General features: G+C 33.6%; 1 protein-coding gene across 1 annotated transcript in view; it reads left to right on the top strand.

Moving 5' to 3' along the window:
* CENPK (centromere protein K) overlaps nt 1-14,162 on the top strand; it is a 36,452-nt gene extending 22,290 nt beyond the window's left edge. The window contains exons 7-11 of the mRNA XM_045794263.2: nt 6,009-6,091; nt 6,190-6,288; nt 6,607-6,739; nt 12,483-12,536; nt 13,161-14,162. Coding sequence (XP_045650219.1) covers nt 6,009-6,091; nt 6,190-6,288; nt 6,607-6,739; nt 12,483-12,536; nt 13,161-13,319 — 528 coding nt within the window. The 3' untranslated portion in view covers nt 13,320-14,162. The remainder of the gene's footprint in view (nt 1-6,008; nt 6,092-6,189; nt 6,289-6,606; nt 6,740-12,482; nt 12,537-13,160) is intronic.
* Nucleotides 14,163-22,991: the final 8,829 nt, after the last annotated feature.

Raw genomic sequence — 22,991 nt, forward strand, 5'->3', positions numbered from 1 at the left:
TCTTGCTGAACTTTGACTGAGATTACCCTGATTCTGTAGTTTAATTTGAGGAGAATTGACATCTTTAACATACTGAGTCTCAGTTCAGATCCATGAGCCCTGTATGATCTCTGTATTTACTTAGGTCTCCATTTATTTAGTGTTTTAAAGATTTATCTCATCAGTATTTTATAATTCATTATATCAAAGACTAAAAAAGAAAAAAGACATTTGATTGTCCCAATGAATTCAGAAAGAATAAGTGATAAAATTCAATATTAATTCTTGATTTTTTTAAATTTTTATTTTTTTAAGCGCACTACCCCCTATATGGGGTTTGAACTTATGACCTCAAGATCAAGATTCTCATGCTTTACTGATTGAGCAAGCCAAGCATCCCAATTCATGATTTTTTGAAAGACTTAATAAATTGTAATAAAAGTGTCCAGGTCTTAACACATTTTTGTCAAGCTCATTCCTTTGGTATTTCATATTTTTGATGCTATTAAAGTGGTATTCTTTTTTCAGTCAACAATTATTTAATCCTGATACCAAATACAATTAATATTTATATATTGATCTTCTATTAGTGAGTATGATAAACCTTTATTCTAGTGGCTTTTTTGTAGATGCTGTAGGATTTTCTACCTAGCTAGTTATGTCATCTGACATCAGGGGCACTTAAATTTATTCCTTTACATCTGGATGCCTTTTATATGTTTGTTCTTTCTTTCTTTCTTTCTTTCTTTCTTTCTTTCTTTCTTTCTTTCTCTCTCTCTCTCTCTCTCTCTCTCTCTCTCTTTCTCTCTCTTTCTCAGAGAGAGCAAGAGAGCAAGAGCATGAGCAGGAGGGGCAGCAGGACAGGGAGAGAAAATCTCCAGCAGACTCCACACTGAGCATGGAGCCAGACTCAGGGCTCGATCTCACAACCCTGAGATTGTGACCTGAGCTGAAACCAAGAGTCAGGTACTTAACTGACTGTGCCAGCTAGGTGCCCCTAGATGACTTTCATATGTTTTTCTTGGCTTATTGTACTGTTCTAGAGCATTTATTTATTTATTTATTTTAGAGATTTCTTTATTTGAGAGAGAGGGCTCACTAGCAGAGGGAAAGGGAGAGAATCCCAAGGAGACTCCCCACGGAGAGCAGAGCCCAACACAGGGCTCAGTCTGACAACACTGTAATCATGACCTGAGCAGAAATCAAAGAGTCGGTGGCTTATCTGACTGAGCCACCCAGGTGCGCCTGGAACATTTGGTAACATATTTAATAAAAGTGGTGAGAACGGACATTTTTGCCTTGTTCCTCACCTTAGTGGATAGCGTTCGCTCTTTCATCATTAAGTATGTTAGTGGTAGGTTTTTCGTAGATGCCCTTAATTAAGTCGAGGAAATTATCTTTTATTACAATTTATGAAGTTTTTTCTAAAATCATAAATTATTATTGAATTTTGTCATTTATTCTTTCTGAATCCTTTGAGAAGATGATTATTTTCTATTTTAGTCTGTTGACGTAATAAATTACACTGAATTTTTTTTAAGCGTGGAGTTTTATATTAATTTCAGGTATACAATATAATGATTCAATGATTCTATACATTTCTCAGTGCTTATCAAGATAAGTGTACTCTTGATCCCCTTTATCTGTTTTCCCTATCCCTCCATACACCTCCTTTCTGGCAACCCAGTATGTTCTCTATTATTTAAGACTCTTTGTTTGTCTGTTTTTTTTTTCTTCTTTTGTTTCTTAAATTCTACGTATAGGTGAAATCATATCGTAGTAGTCTTTCTGTGTCTGATGTATTTCAGTTAGCATCATCCCCTCTAGATCCATCCATATTGTTGCAAATGGCAAGATGATGTTCTTTGTTATGGCTGAATAATATTCCATAGTACATATATACCATATCTTCTTTATCCATCTATTGAAGGGCACTTGGGTTACTTTCATATCTTGGCTATGGTAAATAATGCTACAGTAAACATAGGGGTGTATGTATCTTTTCAAATTAATGTTTTCATTTTCTTTAAGTAAATACCTAGTAGTGGAATTACTGGATCATATGGTAATTCTATTTTTAAATTTTTGAGGAACTGTTTCCCACAGTGGCTGCATCCATCTGCATTCTCACCAACAGTGCATAAAGATTCCTTTTTCTCTACATCCTCATCAACTCTTGTTATTTCTTGTGTTTTTGATTATAACCATTCTGATAGGTGTATAGTGATATCTCACTGTGGTTTTAATTTGCATTTCCCTGATGATTAGTTACACTGAGCATCTTCATGTGTTTGTTGGCTATCTATATGTCCTCTTTGTTTGATCTTTTTAAGATTTTATTTATTTATTTGAGAGAGAAAGTGAGCACGAGTGGGAAGGATGGGGGAGAGGAACAAGTATACACCCTGCTGAGTGAGGAGCCCGATGGAGGGCTCGATCCCAGGACCCCAGGATCCTGACCTGAGCCAAAGGCACATGCATAACTGACTGAGCCACCCAGATGCCCCTGTATGTTCTCTTTGAAAAAATGACTATTCAGGTCCTCTGCCCAGTTTTAATTGGATTATTTGTTTTTGTTGGTTTGAGTTGTGTAAGTTCTTTATATAGTTGGTTATGAACCCCTTATCAGATATATATCATTTGCAAGTATCTTCTCCCATTTAGTAAGTTTTATTGATGGTTTCCTTTTTACTTTGGTGTGGTCTCAGTAGTTTAATTTCACTTTTTTTTCTTTCTTTTTTTTTTTTTTAAGATTTTATTTATTTTTTTGACAGAGAGAGACAGCGAGAAAGGGAACACAAGCAAGGGGAGTGTGAGAGGGAGAAGCAGGCTTCACGCCGAGCAGGGAGCCCAATGTGGGGCTCGATCCCAGGACTCTGGGATCATGACCTGAGCCGAAGGCAGACGCTTAACTGCTGAGCCACCCAGCGCCCCTTGCTTTTGTTTTCCTTGTCAGAGGAGACGTATCTAGAAAAATGTTTCTATGGCTGATGTCAGAGAAATTACTGTCTATGTTTTCTTTTAGAAATTTTATGGTATTAGGTCTTACATTAAAGTCTTTAATCCATTTTGAGTTTATTTTGTGTTTGGTGTAAGAAAGTGGCCCAATTTCATTTTTTTTGCATGTAGCTGTTCATTTTTCCCATCACCATTTGTTGAAGAAATGGTCTTTTTCCCATTGTATATTCTTCCCTCCTTTGTTGTAGATTAATTGACCATAACAGCATGGATTTACTTCTGGACTCTATATTCTGTTCCGTTGATATATCTGTTTTTGTGCAGTATTGTTCTGTTCTGATTACTACAGCTTTGCAGTATATCTTGAAATCTGAAATTGTGAAACCTCCATCTTTTGTTCTTTTTCAAGATTGCTTTGGCTATTTAGGGTCTTTTGGGGTTCCATAGAAATTTTAGGATTATTTGTCCTAGTTCTGTGAAAACTGCTGTTGGTATTTTGATAGGGATTGTGTTAAATCTGTAGATTGCTTTGGGCAGTATAGACATTTTCAACAATATTGTTTTTTCCTGTCCGTGAGCATGAAATATCTTTCCATTTGTTTGTGTCATTTTCAATTTCTTTCATCATTGTTTTAATAGTTTTTGGAGTATAGATCTTTCATGTACTTGGTTAAGTTTATTCCTAGATATTTTATTGCTTCTGGTGTAGTTGTAAATAGATTGTTTTCTTAATTTCTCTTTCTCCTGCTTCATTGTTAGTGTATAGATATACAACAGTTGCTGTATATTAATTTTATACAGTGACTATACTGAATTCATTGACTTATTAGTACATTGATTTTTTAAAAAATTTGTATTACCTGTTTAATTAACCATGTATTCCTAGGATAAACCCACTTGGCTTAATCTTTTTTATTTATTGATGGATTTAATTTACTAAAATTTTATTAAGGTTTTTGTGGCTATGTTAATGAGAGATACTAGTCTATGGTTTTCTTTTCTTGTGACATCTTGGTCAGGCTTTTGTATCAGGCCTAATAAAATAAGTTGGGTATTCTCTCTTCAAAAGAGTTTGTATAGAATCAGTATTATTTATTACTTAAATGTTTGTTAGAATTCACAGGTGAAGCCATCTGGGCCTGGAGTTTTCTTTGTGGGAAAATTTCTAGCCACAAATTCAGTTTTCTTATGGCTAGTCAGGTTTTCTCTTTTTCTCTGAATCAATGGTAGTTTGTGTCTTTTAAAGAGTTAGTCCATCTCATCTAATTTGTCAGATTTATTAAATTTGTTCTTAGCATTCCCCTATTACCATTTTAATGTTTATAGCATGTCACCTCTCTTAGTCCTAACGTTAGCAGTTTTTGTTCTTTTTTTCTGTTGTAATTAGTGTGGGTAATTATGATGACCTTCTCAAAGAATCAGCTTTGGTTTTCATATATTTTCCCCCCAGTTTTCTTCTTTTCTATGTTTAAGTTCTTTTTAATCATTATTTTTTATTCAGTTTACTTTTGATTTTATTTGTTCTTTTTCTTACGGTGGAACCTATCCTTAATTTGAGAGCTTTTATTTTTCTTTTATTTTTTTAAAAATTCTATTTATTTATTTATTTGAGAGAATGATAGAGAGCATGAGCAGGGGAAGCAGTAGAGGGAGAAGCAGACTCCCTGCTGAGCAGGGAGCTAATGTGGGTCGGGAGGCTCCATCCCAGGACCCTGAGATCATGACCTGAGTGGAAGGCAGATGCTTGAAGGACTGAGGCACCCAGGTGCCCCGAGACTTTTTGTTTTTCTAATATAGGCTTTTACTGCTGTAAATTCTTATCCGAGTTCTGCTTTTGCTTCACCCCAGAAATTTTTATTTTGTTTTAATTTTCAAATAGTTCATAATAATTTTTTCTTGTAGATTACTTCTTTGACTCATGGATTTTTTAAAAGTCTGTTTTTAATATTTAAATGTTTGCAGATTTTTCCAGTTACCTTTCTATTATTTATTTTTAATTTAATTAAATTGTTAGTTCATATTTAAAGTAATATCAATGTGGTTGCTCTGAAATCTTTGTACTTGATTTTTTTTTCCTATTTGTATTACCGTTTCTCTGTTCCTGTTTTCCTCTTCTTCCAATTTCTTGACTTGAGTAATTTTAAAAATAAACCTATTTTATTTATACTATTGGTTTACTGGTTATCCCCCCCCCTTTTTTTGTGGTTGCTGTAAGGTTTATGATATACATCTTTAAATTATCACTGATTTAGATGTGTAAAAAGCTGATGGAAACCCTTGACATCAGGAGAATGGAATACTAGCTAATACATTCTAGAAACAAAAAGATACTAGAAAAAACTCCAGATGTTGTTGTAATTTGCTATAGCCACACACTCTTCTTTGATGTTCCTCATGTATGTCACACATACTCTTGCCTCAGTGCCTTTGTACCTACAATTTTCTCTGCTTGGAACATTCTTTTGCTAGAAATGGTCATGTCTTATCTCATGTCTTCTTTATCTGCTGCTATACTGTTAACCTGATCAGAGAGGTCTCTCCATGTCATACTACCAAAAAGAGCCATTCTTACTCCTCATGTCTGTCTGTGTTCCTATTTGGACTTATTTTTTCTTCGTGAGACTGATCACTCACTGGAGTTATATACTTATTTGTCCCAGTTCCCCTCTTTGTTCATCTTTGAATCCCTGACTCCTTCAATAATGCCTGGTAGTCAATGATCAATATATATTTGTTAAGTGAATGATAACCATTTGTGTCTCTTTTTGTGTAGTCTCCTTAGAAAAGGGACCTAATCTACCTGATTACTGAAAACTTACTGTTTAATTGTCTTTCAGTATCAAATTAAAATGTATTGCTCAAAACTCCTTCTTATATTTTTGAATTTAACAAATGAAATATTACAAAGAACCTAGTACCTGCTGTATATTTTCCTTTCAGACTTACTAGTAAGCTTTTTTGTTCTTGATTTCAGATTATCTATACTAAACAAATATTGTAAAGTTCACTCTCATTTAGTTATAACTGTTGATAGGATTACAGACTAAGCAATTTGAATTATTTTGTTCTAGTTCCAAAAATTGAGACATGATCTTGAATTGGTACTCTCTACTATTCAGTCAAAGAATGAAAAGTTAAAGGAAGACTTGGAAAGGTATACTTATATTATAATTACCTTTAATCACTGATATATGTTGGATTGGTATTAATGTTTTATTTGGCTATGTTGGTATTGTTTTTCCACGTTTAAAGGGAGCAACAGTGGTTGGATGAACAACAACAGATACTGGAATCTCTTAATGTACTACACAATGAATTGAAACATCAGATTGTGACATTTTCTGAATCAAGGTATTTGTATTCTAGTTTTTTGAAATAGGAAAAAGTTATTTTTTAATGTTACATGAAATACATATATGAAAAGAAGGGAAATTTTATTAGAAATTGTGAGTTTAACATCTGCCAACTGTTAGTTACATGACATTTGATTAATGACTTGATGTATAGTTTCCCTACCTGTTAATTAGAGAATTATACTTTCATAAAACTAGTTATTTCATTTGAACAAAGTGTTTGATCAACTTTATGAGCTACCAGTTACATATATTTATGTATTTTGTGTATTTTATCAGTAAAATATTTCTCTTAATTTTTAAAAATATCTATTAGAATCTTTGATGAGCTGAAAACTAAAATGCATGATATAAAAGAATATAAAGAGAAACTTTTGATTACCTTGGGTGAGTTTCTGGAAGATCATTTTCCTCTGCCTGATAGAAATGTTAAAAAGAAAAAGAAAAAGGTAAGTTTTAGAGAATGCATTCATGTAGATATTTATATATGAGATTGTTTCATATAAGTTCAAATGTAAATTTTCTGATAAATTTTTGTAAGTTTATTATACATTTCAAAGATATACACAGATACATGTACAGAAATATTCCATCATATTATAATATTGATTGGAAAATTAGAAGCAACTTAGTTCAATAAAACAGGATTAAATGCATTTTTAAAATATTTACCCATATGGTGGGGAAAAAAATATACCTTTTAAAAATAATATATTGAACACTACCAGAAGAGTTACTAAAATGCTCACAATTTATTGGTAAATGGATAAAACACAGCTAACTAAGTTTTATGAGTCTGATTTGTAATAAAAAGTGTAATAGTGCCTACGTCTGGGGACTAGGATTTTAGGTGAAATTTGTTTTTTGTTTTTGTTTTTACTTTTCTATATTTTCCATGATGAGCATATGTAACTTTTAAAATCATAAGATAGCTGTATGTTAGTGTAAATTCTTGACTATTTTACTAGTAGTTATGATGGAATAAACCTTTTCCACAAAAGCAAATAAATATTTTATTTGGTGACAGAAGATTCGGAAAGACTACTTTAATTCCTTTTTTAAAAACAGTATATAGTGTAAATAAATAGAGCTTGTGGAAGTAGTATAGGCACTGAAACTGGCACCAGAATGATCCTTCTAAAAATATATATTTTAATCATTTTTCAACATAAAACTGATGACTCCCTACTGGATGAAGTCTATAAACTCCTTAGAGTAATGGATTTATATTTGGACTTTGTCTATCTCTTTAGCCTCCTGTCCAACCATTCTTTTTCATCTCTTGCATGAATCCGTTCAACCATTCCACTCTAGTCCCAGCAAGTTCGCCATGACCTGTTATTTTTTTGTGCCTTAAACGTTTTATTCCCTCTGCTTACAAAACACTTCCTATCTGATGAGGATAGCAAATTCTTACTTAAGAATCAAACATCATCTTTTGCGTGAAGTATTTTTTTTTTAGATTTATTTATTTATTTTAGAGAGAAAGAGTGAGAGAGCGTGTGGCAGTGGGAGGGGAAGAGGGAGAGAGAAACTTAAACAGTCTCTGTGCAGAGCGTGGAGCCTGACAGGGGGCTTGATCTCATGACCCTGATATCACGACCTGAGCCGAAACCAAGAGCTGGACTCTTTGGTTAAGCATCTACCTTCCCAGGGTCCTGGGATTGAGCCCCACTTTGGGCTCCCTGCTCTGCAGGGAGTCTGCTTCTTCCTCTCCCTCTGACCCTTCTCCCCACTTGTGCCCTCTCTCTCTCTCTGTCTCAAATAAATAAATAAATACAATCTTTAAAAAAAAAAAAAAGAGTTGGACGCTTAACCGACTGCACACTCCGGGGCACCCCTATATGAAGTATTAAATGAAGTTTATGTGCCATTTTATTAGCATTTGTCACAGGATTTTGTAGTGATCATTTATGTCTATCTCTCTGTTCACCCGCCATGTACTCTGAGTTCCTTGATGTGTTGAATTCATCTTTGTAGGTCTACTATCTTGCACATGTATTATAGTATCTTCTGAGTTCATGTTTATTGAATGACTATGAGTATACTAGGAAAAGGAGAGAAAGTTCTCTTTGTTTTCTTATTATCTGTTTTTTTTCTTCTTCCCTTTCTTCATCGTAACTATCAGGAGGCTTTACATATGTTATGGATTATGTCTCCCATTCTATTCATTGCTATTTATACACCTTGTTCATTTCTAAAATTATTGACAGCCTTCTGTTAACCATTTCGTTAAGTTCAGGATACCCTACCTCTTAATGATCATAATCCTACAATAACTCAGTGACATTTTCTGATTCTAGTCTTGCCTGTTTTCAACATTTTTTTAAATCTATCAAGCTTCTCCAGTAACAGAACCAGAGGTTTTGAGGGATTCTAAAAAGGAATCATTGATCACCAGAAGCCATCATGGGTTTGTTAAGTCATATTTGATAAACTCACTTTTTTTAAATGAAGTATGTGAACTGTTGATACATGTTACAAAATGATAGATTACTTTCTCTTTTCTCTCTCTCTCTCTCTGTCAAACAGTAATACTGAATGTATTAGTTGACTCAATCTGCCTTAGTAAAATACTACAGATTAAATGGCTTCAAAAAAAGATTTTATTTTCTGACTGTTCTAGAGGCTAAAAGTCTAAGATCAAAAATGCCATTTGGGTTGGTTTCTCCTGAGACCTTTGTGCCTGAAGAGAGCTCTCTGGTGTCTCTTTGTCTATTTTAAAGACACCAGTCCAGGTGGATTAGGGTACCACCATTGTGGTCACATTTAACTTTAATTACCTCTTTAAGGGCTTCATCTCCAAATATAGTTACCATGGGGGCTGGGAGTTGGACATGTGAATTTTGAGAGTCACAGTTCCGTCTATAACACTGGGATTTAGCATTCAGAGATGTGTACAAAAAGAAAACACTTGAATCCCTCCACCACATCATTAACATTAGGTGAACATCGTTTGAGACATCTTCCTAAACACATACAGGTATAGAAGCATAAATGGATTGATGGATGTGCATATCAGTGAATTTTTTTTTTTTAATAAAGATTTTATTTATTTATTTGAGAGAGAGAGAGAGCACACAGTGGGAGAGGGAGATGGACTCCCCACCGAGCAGGGAACCCAACACTGGGTGAATCCCAGGACCGCAAGATCATCATCTGAGCCAAAGTCAGACACTTAACTGACTGAGCCACCCAAGCTCCCACAGATCAATGTAGTTTTGTATAGGCCAATATAAAATAAGTATTATATGTAATACTTAAATTGATAGAAGAAAAATGAGTGAGGTTGATTTATTTAACTCAGGTAAATATTTCTTTGCTTTAAGTGATTTTAATTCTGGAAAGATCCCCAATATAGAGAAAACAAATTATGAAAAACATTGTAAAAGATTATAATACATTTTTAAATTTCATCTTTCAACTTTAGACAGCATTCATTGACTCCTTGCTTTTGAAAGATGAGGAAATTAACGTTCTTCCTCCTATACCCTCATTATAATTTGTGTTATGTATTTTAACTTTGGCAGGTTTATAGCATTTTTATTCTGTTCTCGTACCAATATTCATGTATGTGTTTAGTCTTTGTATGGTATTGAAGTCAATGCTTATCATCTTTTACCATTTATTTTTGAGTTTTTAAGTTTAACTAGTTGTTTGATTTGATGGATTTCTTTGATAAGTATTTTGTTTAAGCAGAATTCCTGGGCATTTTGTTTCTTATGATGAAAATACTTTGTTTGCTTTTATAGTCAAAGGATATTTTCAGAACATTTAAAAAAAATTTAAGATCTGGTAGGGATTGCTGTATTCTTCTGAAATAGAATGTGCTGTGGAGATCTGAAGTCAGCCTCTGGATATCTTGAAGACATGCCTGAAGAGTTCTTTATCTTTAAACTTCAGTAATTTAACAGAGATACATCACAATGATGATCATTCAATATCAGTTTTGCTTTGAAGTTGGCATTGTTTTTAGGGGCAGATTTAGGTCACATTTCATTTCATGGAATTTTTATTTTATTATGTCATATTGTTTTTATATCTTTTTTTTAAGATTTTATTTATTTATTTGACAGAGAGAGACACAGTGAGAGAGGGAACACAAGCAGGGAGAGTGGGAGAGGGAGAAGCAGGCTTCCTGCTGAGCAGGGAGCCCGATGTGGGGCTTGATCCCAGGACCCTGGGATCATGGCCTGAGCCCAAGGCAGACATTTAACAACTGAGCCACCCAGGCGCCCCTGTTTTTCATATCTTTATGTGAAACATTTTTTTTCTTGGTTTGCTCTCATATTTTTCCTCTGCTTTTTCTTTGTCTCAAACATTTATATTTTAATCTGTGCTTTGTAGCTGCTTATTTCTGTATCAATTCTTTAATTCTGTTTGCTTTCATCACTACTGAATGCTGCTTTTTTTAGCCACTCTTTCGTTTAGTAAGGTATTAGAGGTCAAGAGATTTTGAGATCCAGCTTTACTATCTTTACTCAGAAATTGCATTTATTTTTACTCTTTCTTTATTTATACTTACATAAGAGTTTAATTTTTTAAAATTTTTATTTATTTATTTATTTATTTATTTATTTATTTATTTAAGAGAAAGTGTGAAAGAGAGAGAGCACGAGTGGGGTGAAGGGCAGAGGGTGAAGCAGACTCCCCACTGAGCAGGGAGCCTGATGCGAGGTCCAGTCCCGGGAGTCCAGGATCATGACCTGAGAGGAAGGCAGACACTTAACCGACAGAGCCACTCAGGAGCCCCTACATAAGATTTTATAAGAATTCCCCAGTAATCCTTGGTATCAGGAAAGTACTAGCTGTCCCTATAGTAGGTGACTTTGTAATTAAGTAAATGTCTGAACTCAGGCTGCTGATTAGGATTAGTATTATCTTGGAAGGAGATTTCTAGCAAATCCCCTTTAGATCCTTGTCCTATTGAATGTTTTTTGTTGTTGTTGTTGTTTTTGGTTTTTGTTTGGGTTTTTTGTTTTTTTTGTTGTTGTTGTTTTTTGGTGCAATAAGGTGTTTTTATTAAAGCACGGGGACAGGACCTGTGGGCACGAAGAGATGCCCTATGGAATATTTTTAATAGGAGTTTAGATGAATAGGTCGAAGGCATGGTTATGAAAACTTGCAAATGATAAGAAACTAAGGGAGCTAGACAGTAAATATACTGGATGACAGAATTAGGACAATATTTTTCAGTTGGCTAGAACTAGGCCAAATAAAATAGGGATAATATTTAGTGGAGGTACATAGAATATCTCTCTTGGGTTTAAAACATTGAAGAATGAAGGAGACCTATCTTAGCTGGATGTCTGAAAGAGACTTATGAATTTTAGATGATAATATGCTTAGAGAGAGGTCAGCAGGGCAAAATAGATGTCTAAAAGCTGATGAATAAACTTGATGAATAAAATTCTAGCATCCGTAAGTATGGAAGTGAGTCTTCCTTTTCGTCTTTGCTGTTTAAATCATACTTGTATCATGTGGAGCCTGGATTGAAAAAGAAAAAAAGAAGACAAGTTAAAACACATTTAGAGAGCACCCATGATATTGAGGGGCTGCAAGACTCTGGCTTATGAAAAATAATTGAAGGAACTAATGATTAAGATGGCGAAGACTTAGGGCTCATAATACCTGTCTTCAAGTATTTGAGGAATTCTTGGATCAAATTGGGATGGGTCTTATTCTCTGTCATTCCAAGGAGAAAAGAAGCAGTGAGTTGAGTTAACATTAGGAACTGTCAAGAACTATAGAAAGTTGAATGAGGCTCCCTGGGAAGTAAGTTTCCTGTCCTGAAGCTGTATAAATACTGTTTGGAATGCCATTTGTTTGAGATATTTTGATTGGAGAGTTCAAACATTAGACTTTAAATTACATGAGTATATATAATATGTATAATATAATTTATCCATTGTGTATTTGTAGATAGTCTGAATTGTATCTTGTAATTGCAAAAGATTTCACTCTCTTAGAGGTTGTTTGAACTTTGTTTTTATGAACCTGTTTAGTATAAGCTGATTGTTTACTTTCAGAATTCTTTTAAAATCACCTAATTATAAATATTTGGTTTTGTTATACCTTGTACCATTGCAGTTAAGAAATATTACATTTAAAAATTGTTGCGATAAGTATAGTCTAATCTGCCATTGGCCGAATTGAAATGTTAATTCTTTGTTATTCACATTTCTGTCAAAGAAAAACATTCAAGAATCAACTGCACAGCTGATAACACTGCATGAAATGTTAGAGGTAAGTTTTTGTATAGTTGTTTTCTCTTCAGGATTTCTTTTAGTTAGTGATTTCTGAACAATGATACACAGGGTCAAAACAGAAAATACTGCGTTAGTTCTTAAATATACCAACATTTATTAATATATTGATATTAATTTATCTTTAGTATAAGACTAGGGTATGTTTCCTATACCTTATTAGAAGGAATATTGTCATTTTTTAAAAGAACATAAAATTGGGGACTAGCCATTAATCATATTCCCAAGATTATTACTTCAAAAAAATTTTTATAATGTTATTTAGTATTTGCACAGTGAAAGCCTATGCTTTTACATGGATGGAATCTTTAGTTGGCATCTCTGTTCTATCTGAACTACATGTTTGAGTTTAAGCATCCTTTCCACAAAGTTGCAGAAACTTGTACACAGTTTTAAAGATGTTTCCATTTATTAATATCTGTAGTTTTTCTTAAAAGGAGGAAAAACAATTATTTACGTTAGTACATAGAAAGTATGACAAGCAATTATTCAAAGAGAAAAGGGATAGATCAACATCCTTTGGTAAAAAATTTTTAATGTTTTATTGTAGCTATATCATTTTTTAAACTAAGTGTGGTATATTTTGAACGATATTTTTTCCTAGATTCTTTTAAATAGATTATTTGATGTTCCACATGATCCATATGTCAAAATTAGTGATTCTTTTTGGCCACCTTATATTGAACTGCTCCTTCGTAATGGAATTGCCTTGAGACATCCGGAAGATCCGACCAGAATAAGATTAGAAGCGTTCCATCAGTAAAAGGATGGTCTCTTTTTTCACACAGTACTTAATGAATCTTGTCATTCAAGGATAATCGAAACACTGAGGATTTACTTGGATAAAGAATGTTATTTGCAAATCAAAGTACGTAGTCTTTTCCTTTTATCCATAAAATGACATGTGCCATCTACTATTCATTTATAAATGGTTCTTTCAATTCAGTCACTGTTTTGGTGTTTTCAACTGGATGGAAAAGAATGCAAGAAAAAATATTCTAGACTTAATCATTATAAAAAGTTTTGATATACCTTCTGCAGTATTCTTTGGAAAATTCTTTGTTAATTTATAATATTGCTTATATAATTTTTCCCTTTTGAAATTTATGACAGTTTATTTTATGCATTTTGAGTTCCGTTTGATGCTTATATCTTTAAATTTGGTAATTATAATGGGAAGGCCATTTAATTTGCAGGTGGTTTTTAAATTGACAGTATCTGATGTAGATGGAATACATAATTTAAAAGTATGTAGTAAATCTGTTCCATGAATACTGCATTATTTCTAGATTTGTTAAAAATTGGAACAGAAAAAAAACTAATGGATAAAGGTAGCATGAAAACTATATTTTAGTATGTATTACATAACAAGTGATATTATATATTAAACCATTCTTGATTCTGTTAGTTAATGTTAACAAAATTGTGTTCATAAAATTTTGTTAATTCTCCATGACATTTCTGTAAATAAAATTCTCTTATCTAAAAATCTCTAGCTTTTCTGGTGATGTGGCATGACATTTTAACAGATTAATTAAATAGATTTTTTCATAGGTTGAAAGATGAGGATATTATAAGACTCATTCTAGATTACAAGCAAGCTAAACTAGAGAATTCCAAATACTTTTAGTATCATTAGTTTTCTAAGAGGACTTACTATGTACTTTTATATTTGAAAAGGCTTTCTAATGTTTATCATCCATATTTCTTTCTTACCTTAAATACTTCAATTTTTTTAAAGTAAGCAAATACTATTCCAAGTATATCTTGTCCCTTCTAGAGATAATACAAATATTGTTACATTTCAGAGAATGTACGTTCTTTTATGGGAAGATGACATATAAAGTACCTTGTTAGAATACTCCAATTCAAGTCAAAGGAATAAGTATCTTAAGTTCTTGAAGTTACTGGAGAAGGGAGAAATGGTTCAGTCAGTATAATCCTGACAATAATTCTACAAAGTAGGTAGTACTGTTGTCCATGAACTTCTTTGTGTTGCAAAGTACAGAAAGAAATAGATAAAGCAGTGAACATCTCACTTTATTGGGCAAGTTTTCATTTCACATTTTACTCATAAAAATAATGGTTAGGATCTTTTGAGTGCAGTATCTTGTATAAAGCGTTAAAGAAAACTATGATGACTACATCCTATTTCTTCTTACAGGCTTCTTACATAGCAAGATATTTGCCCACTTTCGATCTCAGTTATAGACAAAGTAAGTTATATTGTAGAATTAGTCTTGATTTGTACTCCATCTAAGCTTACAGCTCTTGTAAGCTTTCTGAGGTTTTGAGAATGTTGGAGAAAATGTTTCAAGTTCTGAGGACCTTTTTATGTATTTTTAATTTCACTGCTTTAAGATAATCACTGAAATCTATTAAGACTTAGAATTGGTTTTTATTTTACTGACTCTTAAATATGATAATGCAAAATATCAGAAAGTAATGCCACATTCTAGCTTTCCCACACCAGCTGGTGATGTTAGCCTAATTTTAAAACAAAAAATTGTTTTAGTTTACCAGAATATATATTTAACTTGGTTATTGGTTGATGTGTATGTATGGACTGATTTGGGAGAAATTATGTCTCTATTTGAATATGACCCTTTGAGACCTAAGTTTTATATGACTGTATATCTGTATTAACATTTCTGGTACCCTGTTGTCCTTAATTTACTTTTTTGTTTATTTAGCAACTATTAGTTTACTTCTTTTTTTCCCCATAACATATATTTGGATCAAATGTCTCTAAATAACATTTATGCACATCAACACTTTGAAATCAAGACACTTGATCTTATTAATGTATTAATAAATAAGCACATATATTACTATAACACTATACTATATATACTATATATATGTATATAATATATATACAGATATTACTATAACATTGTTTTTTAATATGTTGACAACTATTTCACTATGATTTTTTAAATTGGGGTATAATTGCTATACAACATTTTATTAGTGTCGGGTACAACATAATGATTTGATGTTTGTATATATTGCAAAATGATCACCACAACATCTGTCATCATAGTTAACAAAATTTTTTTTACTTGCAATGAGAACTTTTAAGATCTATTCTCTTTACAAGTTTCAAGTATGCAATACAGTATTAACTATAGTCACCATGCTGTACACTATATCCCCATGACTTCTTTATTATATAACTGTGAATTTATACCTTTTGACCCTCTTTACTCATTTTGCCCACTCTTCACCCCATCCCTGCCTCTGGCAACCACCAATCTGTTGCTTTGTATCTATGAGCTTGTTTTCTTGTTTTGTTGTTTTTAGGTTACACATATAGGTGAGATCATATGACCTATGACTTTTTCTCTGACTTTTTCACTTAACATAATACTCTTGAGGTCCATCCTTGTTGTCACAAATGGCAAATTCCATTCATTTTTATAGATGAATAATATTCCATTGTATTTATATGCCACCTTTTCTTTATCTCTTCATCCATCGATGGATCCTTAGGTCGCTTCCATAACTGGGCTATTGTCAATAATGCTGCAGTGAACATGGGGTTGCATATATCTTTTTGAGTTAGTGGTTTCATTAGTTTGCTTCTTTGTTGCTTTTACCAAGAATTATATTTTTTAATTCTATAGAACATCCTTTATTTTAAAGTGAAGTTGGCTTAATGGTAAGTGTATATTGCAAACTCTAGGGCAATCACTAAGAATATTTTCAGCATAATTGATGTGCTAAGACGGGAGAGAAAATAGAATCATGTAAAATGGTCAGTTAAAACTAGAGAAGACAAAAAATGGAAGACAAAGAGAACAAAGGCAATGAATAGAAAATGGTAACAAATATGGTAGATATTACTCCAGATAATAATCATTTAATAATCATTTTTAATGTGAATGGACTAAATACACCAATTCAAGCAGGACTATCAAAGTGGTTAAAAAAAAGAAGACTCAGACTATATGTTTTCTGCAAGAAACCCATCTGAAATATAAAGACTCATCAAAAGTAAAGGGATGGAGAAATATATACCATGCTAACATTAATCAAAAGAAACCTGGACTTAGCTATATTAATTTTGGACAAAGCAGACTTCAGAGCAAGGAAAATGACCAGGGATTACAAGGAACAGCACATATTGATAAAAGCTGTCAATTCTCCAAAAAGACATAATAATCTTTAATGTGTATGCACCCAACTTTTTCAGAGTATATAAGGCAAAAACTGATAGAACTGTAAGAAGAAATAGAAGAATTCACAGTTATTGTTGGAGACTTCAACATTCCTCTATCAGTAATTGACAGATCCAGCAGGCAGAAAACCAATAAGGATCTAGTTTAACTGATCCTTACAGCACCATCAATCAACTGGATCTAACTGACATTTATAGGATAGTAATCCAGCAATAGCAGAACACACATTCTTTTCATGTTCACATGGAACATTTACTAAGACCACATTCTGGGTTACCAATAAATTTTTAAAAATAGACTACAAATTATTCTTTCAGACTACAATGGAACTAAACTATAAATTGATAACAGAAAGAACCTGGAAAAATCCCAAAATATTTGGAGATTAAACAACATCTAAACACAGACATTGAAGATATCTCAAATACTTAAATATTTTGTACTCAGTGAAAATATAACTCCTCAAAATTTGTGAGATGCAACAAAAGCTGAGTTTAGAGAGAAATTTATAGCATTGACTATATTAGAAAAGAAGAAAGATCTAAAATCAATAATCATAAGATTTCACCTTAGGAAACTAGAAAAGGAAGAGCAAATTAAATCCAAAGTAGGTGCACTTAGCAGGCGCACTTGGGTAAAGCATGTGATTCTTGATTTTGGCATTGTGACTCTGAGCCCCAGGTTGGGTGTACAGATAACTAACTTAATTAATTAATTGAAATAAATACAAAATAAGAAAAATGATAAAAATCAGAGTAGAAATCAAGGACAATGAAAACAGAAAGTCAATTAAACCAAAAGCTGGCTATTTGAAAATATCCAATAAAATTGATAAATCTCTAGCCAGGCCAAACAAGAAAGAAAGGAGACAGATTAATATCAGAAATGAAGAGGGGCCATCAGTACCAAACCCAAGAATGTTAAAAGGATAAATAAAGGTATATTATGAACAACTCTATACCCACAAATTGTATAGCTTAGATGAAATTGACCAATTCTGTGAAAGACATAATCTACCAAAACTCAAAACAAGGAAAAATAGCTAGACTGCATAAGGCTGTATCTGTTAAGGAAAATTGAATCAATAATAAGCTTCCAAAACAGAAAGTATAAGAACTAGATGGTTTCAGCAATGAGTTCTACCAAACATACAAGAAGGAAATGATGTCAATTCTGTACAACCAATCCCAGAAAATAGAAGTGGAGAGAATAGTCCCTGACTCATTCTATGAGGCCAGCATTACCAGAACACTAAAACCAGACAGAGACATCACAAGAAAAGAAAGCTACAGACAGATATCTGTCATGAACATAGGTACAAAATTCCCCAATAAAACAATCAAATTCAACATTGTAGAACAAAAATTTATCCACCACTGCCAAATAACATTTGTTCCAGGTATGCAAAACTGGTTCGACATTCAAAAATCTAATAATGTAATTCATGATTCCATCAGACTAACGCAGAAAAATCATATGATCATACCAATAATAGATTACAAAAAAGCATTTTCCAATTCCCATTCATGATAAAAAGTCACAGCAAGCTAGAAATAGAAATTGATTCTAAAGTTTATACAGAAAGGCAAATGATCCAGCATAGCTGCAAAAATATTGAAGAACAAAGTTGGATGACTGATACCAACTTTAAGATTTACTATAAAGCTACAGTACCTGAGACACTATATTGGTGAAAGAAGAGACAAGTCAATGTAACAGAATAGAGAGCTCAGAAATAAGACCCATACAGATACAGTCAGCTGGTCTTTGACAAAGAGTAAAGATAATCCAGTAAAGCTGAGTCTTTTCCAACAAATCAAGGTAGAACATGCAGATGCCCCAAAAAATAAAGAAAAAACATAGACACTTAACATACCTTTAATAAAAATTAAATCGATCATAGAGCTAAATGTAAAATGCACAGCTATTAAAAAAAATACACAGCTATGTTATGTTCTATTCTAGAACATAACATAAGAGATAATCTAGTCTGACCTTGGGTTTTGTGGTGCCTTTTCTTTTAAAGATATATTTATTCAGAGAGAGTGCACGCATGTGGGTTCGGGGAAGGGGCAGAGGGAGAAGGAGAGGAAAACAAGCGACTCCATGCTGAGCGTGGAGCCAACACATGGCTCAGTCTCACCACCCTGAGATCGTGACCTGAACTAAAACCAAGAGTCAGATCCTTACCCAACTGTACCACCCAGGCACCCCTCATGATGACTTTTTAGATACAATACCAAAATTACAATCCATTAAAATTTAAAATTTTTGCTTTGTTGAAAGCACTGTTAGAATGAAAAAATAAGCCACAGACTGAGAGAAAATATTTGCAACATACATATCTGTTAAAGATAACAGAAGTAAACAAAGTATACAAAGAACTCTTAAAACTCAACAACAGGCAACATATACCCCCAATTAAAAAGAGGACAAAAGGTCAGAACAGTCACCTCACTATAGAAGATTCAGAGATAGCAAATAAGATGAAAAGATCTCCATGTCATATGTCATTAAGGAAATGTAAATTAAACAACAAGCAGTTACCACTACAAATTTACTAAAATGGCCAAAATCCAATACACCGATAACATCAAATACTGGTGAAGATGTGGAACAAGAACTCTCAATCATTGCTGGTGCGAATGCAAAATTATACAGCCAGTTTGGAAAACAGTTTGGCATTTCTTACAGTACTTCATAGACAATACTATCCAACCAACAAGTTATGCTGTATTTACCCAAATGTGTTGAAAATTTATGTCCACACAAAATCTTGCACAGAAGTGTTATAGCAGGACTTATTCATAAATGCCAAAAATTGAAATCAATACAGCCGTTCTTCAATAAGCAAACGTATAAACAAAATGTGGTACATTCATATGATGGAATATTAGCCACATTGTGGTTACCTTAACATACCTAGTTGCCATATGACCAGTTCCAGAAAGTGCTCAATATCAAAAGATGAGTAACCCTGTAGTTTTGCAGTCAGCAAGAGCATGCAGGAATGATCATATCCTAAGGAGGACTGCCTCTCCTAATACAAATAAGATACCAAACATATTAATCATAACAATGAGACTCTCCTTAATTCAAAAAGCAAAATTCAACTGCAGTATGTAGGAGACATATATAAAATAATTCAGAAAGGCTAAACAAAGGGATGGAAAAAAGTCTATAAAGCATTTGGGCATTTTTGGCCCATTTAGAAATTGGATTTCTGTCATCTTACTGAATTTTGAGAGTTTTTGTATATTCTGGAAACAAATCCTTTATCAGATCTATGATTTACAAGTACTAGACAGGCTCTTGGATGCGGAAAACAGCAATGGTAGCCTGGTGAAATTTCAGTAGGATCTATAATTTAGTTAATAGTATTGTACCAATGGTAGTTTACTGGCTCAATAATTTTAATATAAGATGTTAGCATTAGGGAAGCCAGGTGAGAGATCTATGGGAACTCTCTGTACTATTTTTGCAACTTTAAAATTAGTTTAAAATAAAAAGCTAAAAAAATAAGACTTCAAAGTGATAAGAATGAATTCTCACATTGGTGTACTCTTTATTATAACCTTTAGTATTGATAAAATTTAAAAGAGAAAACAAGAAAAAATAGGTAGAAAGACTTAAAAACTAGATAAACATTAGTGGATAAGAAATCAGAAGAAAAGTAGCTGTGAGTAGAAATGATGCCATTGTCGTATTTGCCTCTTGGTTTAGAAGCACTTAGTAAATATGAGAATTAGATTCTTTCCTGGAAAGGAGTATTAAAACTTCTCCCTATGAGAAGGAGGACTAGAATTGAGGCATGTGATTGAAGCTAAGGTCTTGAGTGAGTCTCTTCGCAGCCAAAACCTTGTGAAAGGAGATCTAAAACAAAGACTACGGAGGCTTATAACACGCTATGAACCTAGCAAGGTGAAAGAGGCAAAGATGCACAGATACAGTGTTAGGACCAGAAAATAAGTGGGGTATGTTAAATACCCATTGTTCTTCGGATGGATGTAATAGCCAGTTTCCAAGATCAATGATCCTTCTCTGCTGATATTCATGTCCTTGGGTGGCCCCACCTCCACATGTGTCAGCATTGGTTTTTGTGACCAGTAGAATATAAGATTTATTTATTTATTTGAGAGAGAGAGAGCATGAGCAGGAGGGGCAGAGGGAGAGGGAGAGAGAATCTCAAGCAGATTCTGCGCTGAGCACAGAGCCCGACTCGGGGCTCGATCTTATGACTCTGAGATCCCAACCCGAGCCAAAACCAAGAGTCAGACAGTGAACCAACTGCGTCATCCAGGTACTCCTGTATCTTCTGTCTTGAACTCATTTGGATTGCTGAGCTCTGGAAGAAGCTTGACACCATGATACGAGAACCCTCAGTTTGTGTTGAGGCACACAGGAGCAGAAACAGGTCTCCTGCCAACAAAGCACCACTCTGTCAGCTGTGTATGTGAACCACTTTCAGCCTTCAGATAACTAACCCTGGCCAAAATCTTGACTCCAACCTCTTGAGAGACCCTGAGCCAGAATTATTCAGCTAAATTGCTTCTGAATTTCTGAAACACTGAAATGGTGAGAAAATAAATGTTTATTGTTTTAAGCCATTAACTTTTGGATTATTTTATTATATAGTAATACATAATTTTATCATGGAAATGTTTAAACACCATAATAACTGGTTATGGACTTGGGATTGGGAGAAACTAAAGCAATTTTAAAACTCCTAGGTAAAAAGGCGTCAAAATAGAGGAGGAGGAAATGAATAAAAATGGCAAACCATAAACATAACAGTTTTCCTAGTAAAATGACCATGGACAGCAAATGTTAAATCAGTGAAAGAATTTAATGCAAAGATAGCCAGGGCAGCATATTTTGTTTTTTGCCTCTGATCTTCCAGCTTTGTAAGGGAACTAAATTCGTTTGGATAATCCACTGTTGTCTACACAGCCATGTATTTAGCTAAACCAAACATGGTTGTCTGAATCCCCTTCTTCGTGATTTATTTAGAAATACGTTTGGTGCAATCTTGACTTAATATATATGTCTTCCGAGGAACTTTAGGGATAGATTTTTTTTTGTTGTTAAAAAAATATACAAGAGGAGATGACTTCTTTTCTAACGGTGGATGTTATTGGGTCTGCATGGAACATCTGGAACTCTTTAGCCATTTTGTAACCATAAGGAGAGCTGCCATGGACAAATCTGGCATATTTAGTATGGCAGATTCACAAAAGAGAGAGAACAAATTCTGATAATGTTATTGAGCTGGTGAATTAGTTGACCCTAGAGGTGCTTTACTAGGGAACATGATATGTAATAAATTCTCCTTCTGGTTAAGTAAATTGAGACAGATTTTTTATGTTACTTGAAACTGTAGGTATCCTACCTGGTAGCAACATCCCACAAAAGGAACATTCACTTTCAATGAAATTAAGTTTATGGATTATCTGATGAAGACTTAAAATGTATATTTTGAGGTTGTTTGAAAACATAAATTTCTTCCATCTTAAAAGGGGTACGAGGATGCCTGGGTGGCTCAGTCAGTTAAGTGTCTGCCTTCGGCTCAGGTCATGATCCTGGGGTCCTGGGATTGAGTCCCCCATCGGGCTCCCTGCTCTGTGGGGAGCCTGCTTCTCCCTCTGTCAGCTGCTGCCCCTGCTTGTGTTCACTCTCTCTCTCTGACAAATAAAGAAAATCTTTAAAAATAAATATAATAAATAAATAAATAAATAAGGCTAGAAAATTGTAACAAAAATAGGAACAAATGAAAACATTTGGTTATGAGAAGGAACTAATTACAAGTCCCATATCTGATTAAATGTGGTAATTTATATTTCTACAAATGAGATAAACTCTTATCTGGATCAAGTCAGAGTTTGATTTAAGAAATCAATAAAGATAATCGCTTCTCGGCCTTTTGGCTAAGATCAAGTGAAGAAATCAATAAAGATAATTTGAAGAATTCACCCAGAAAGATAAAAATTATGAAGAGCAAATAAGGGATAAAGAGGACAAGTTGAGGAACTCCACCAACACAGAAGTTCTCAAAGAATAGTGAAGGGAGGCATGTGGGTGGCTAAGTCGGTTAAGTGTCTGCCTTCAATCAGGTCATGATCCCAGGGCCTGGAATCAAGCCCTGCATCGGGCTCTTTGCTTGGTGGGGAGCCTGCTTCTCCCTCTGCCTGCTGTCCCTGCTGAGCTCTCTATCAAATAAATAAATAAAATCTTAAAAAAAAAAAAAAAGAATA

Source organism: Ursus americanus, chromosome 5, assembly GCF_024610735.1.
Source record: "Ursus americanus isolate L20-20 chromosome 5, mUrsAme1.1.p, whole genome shotgun sequence".
Taxonomy (NCBI): domain Eukaryota; kingdom Metazoa; phylum Chordata; class Mammalia; order Carnivora; family Ursidae; genus Ursus; species Ursus americanus.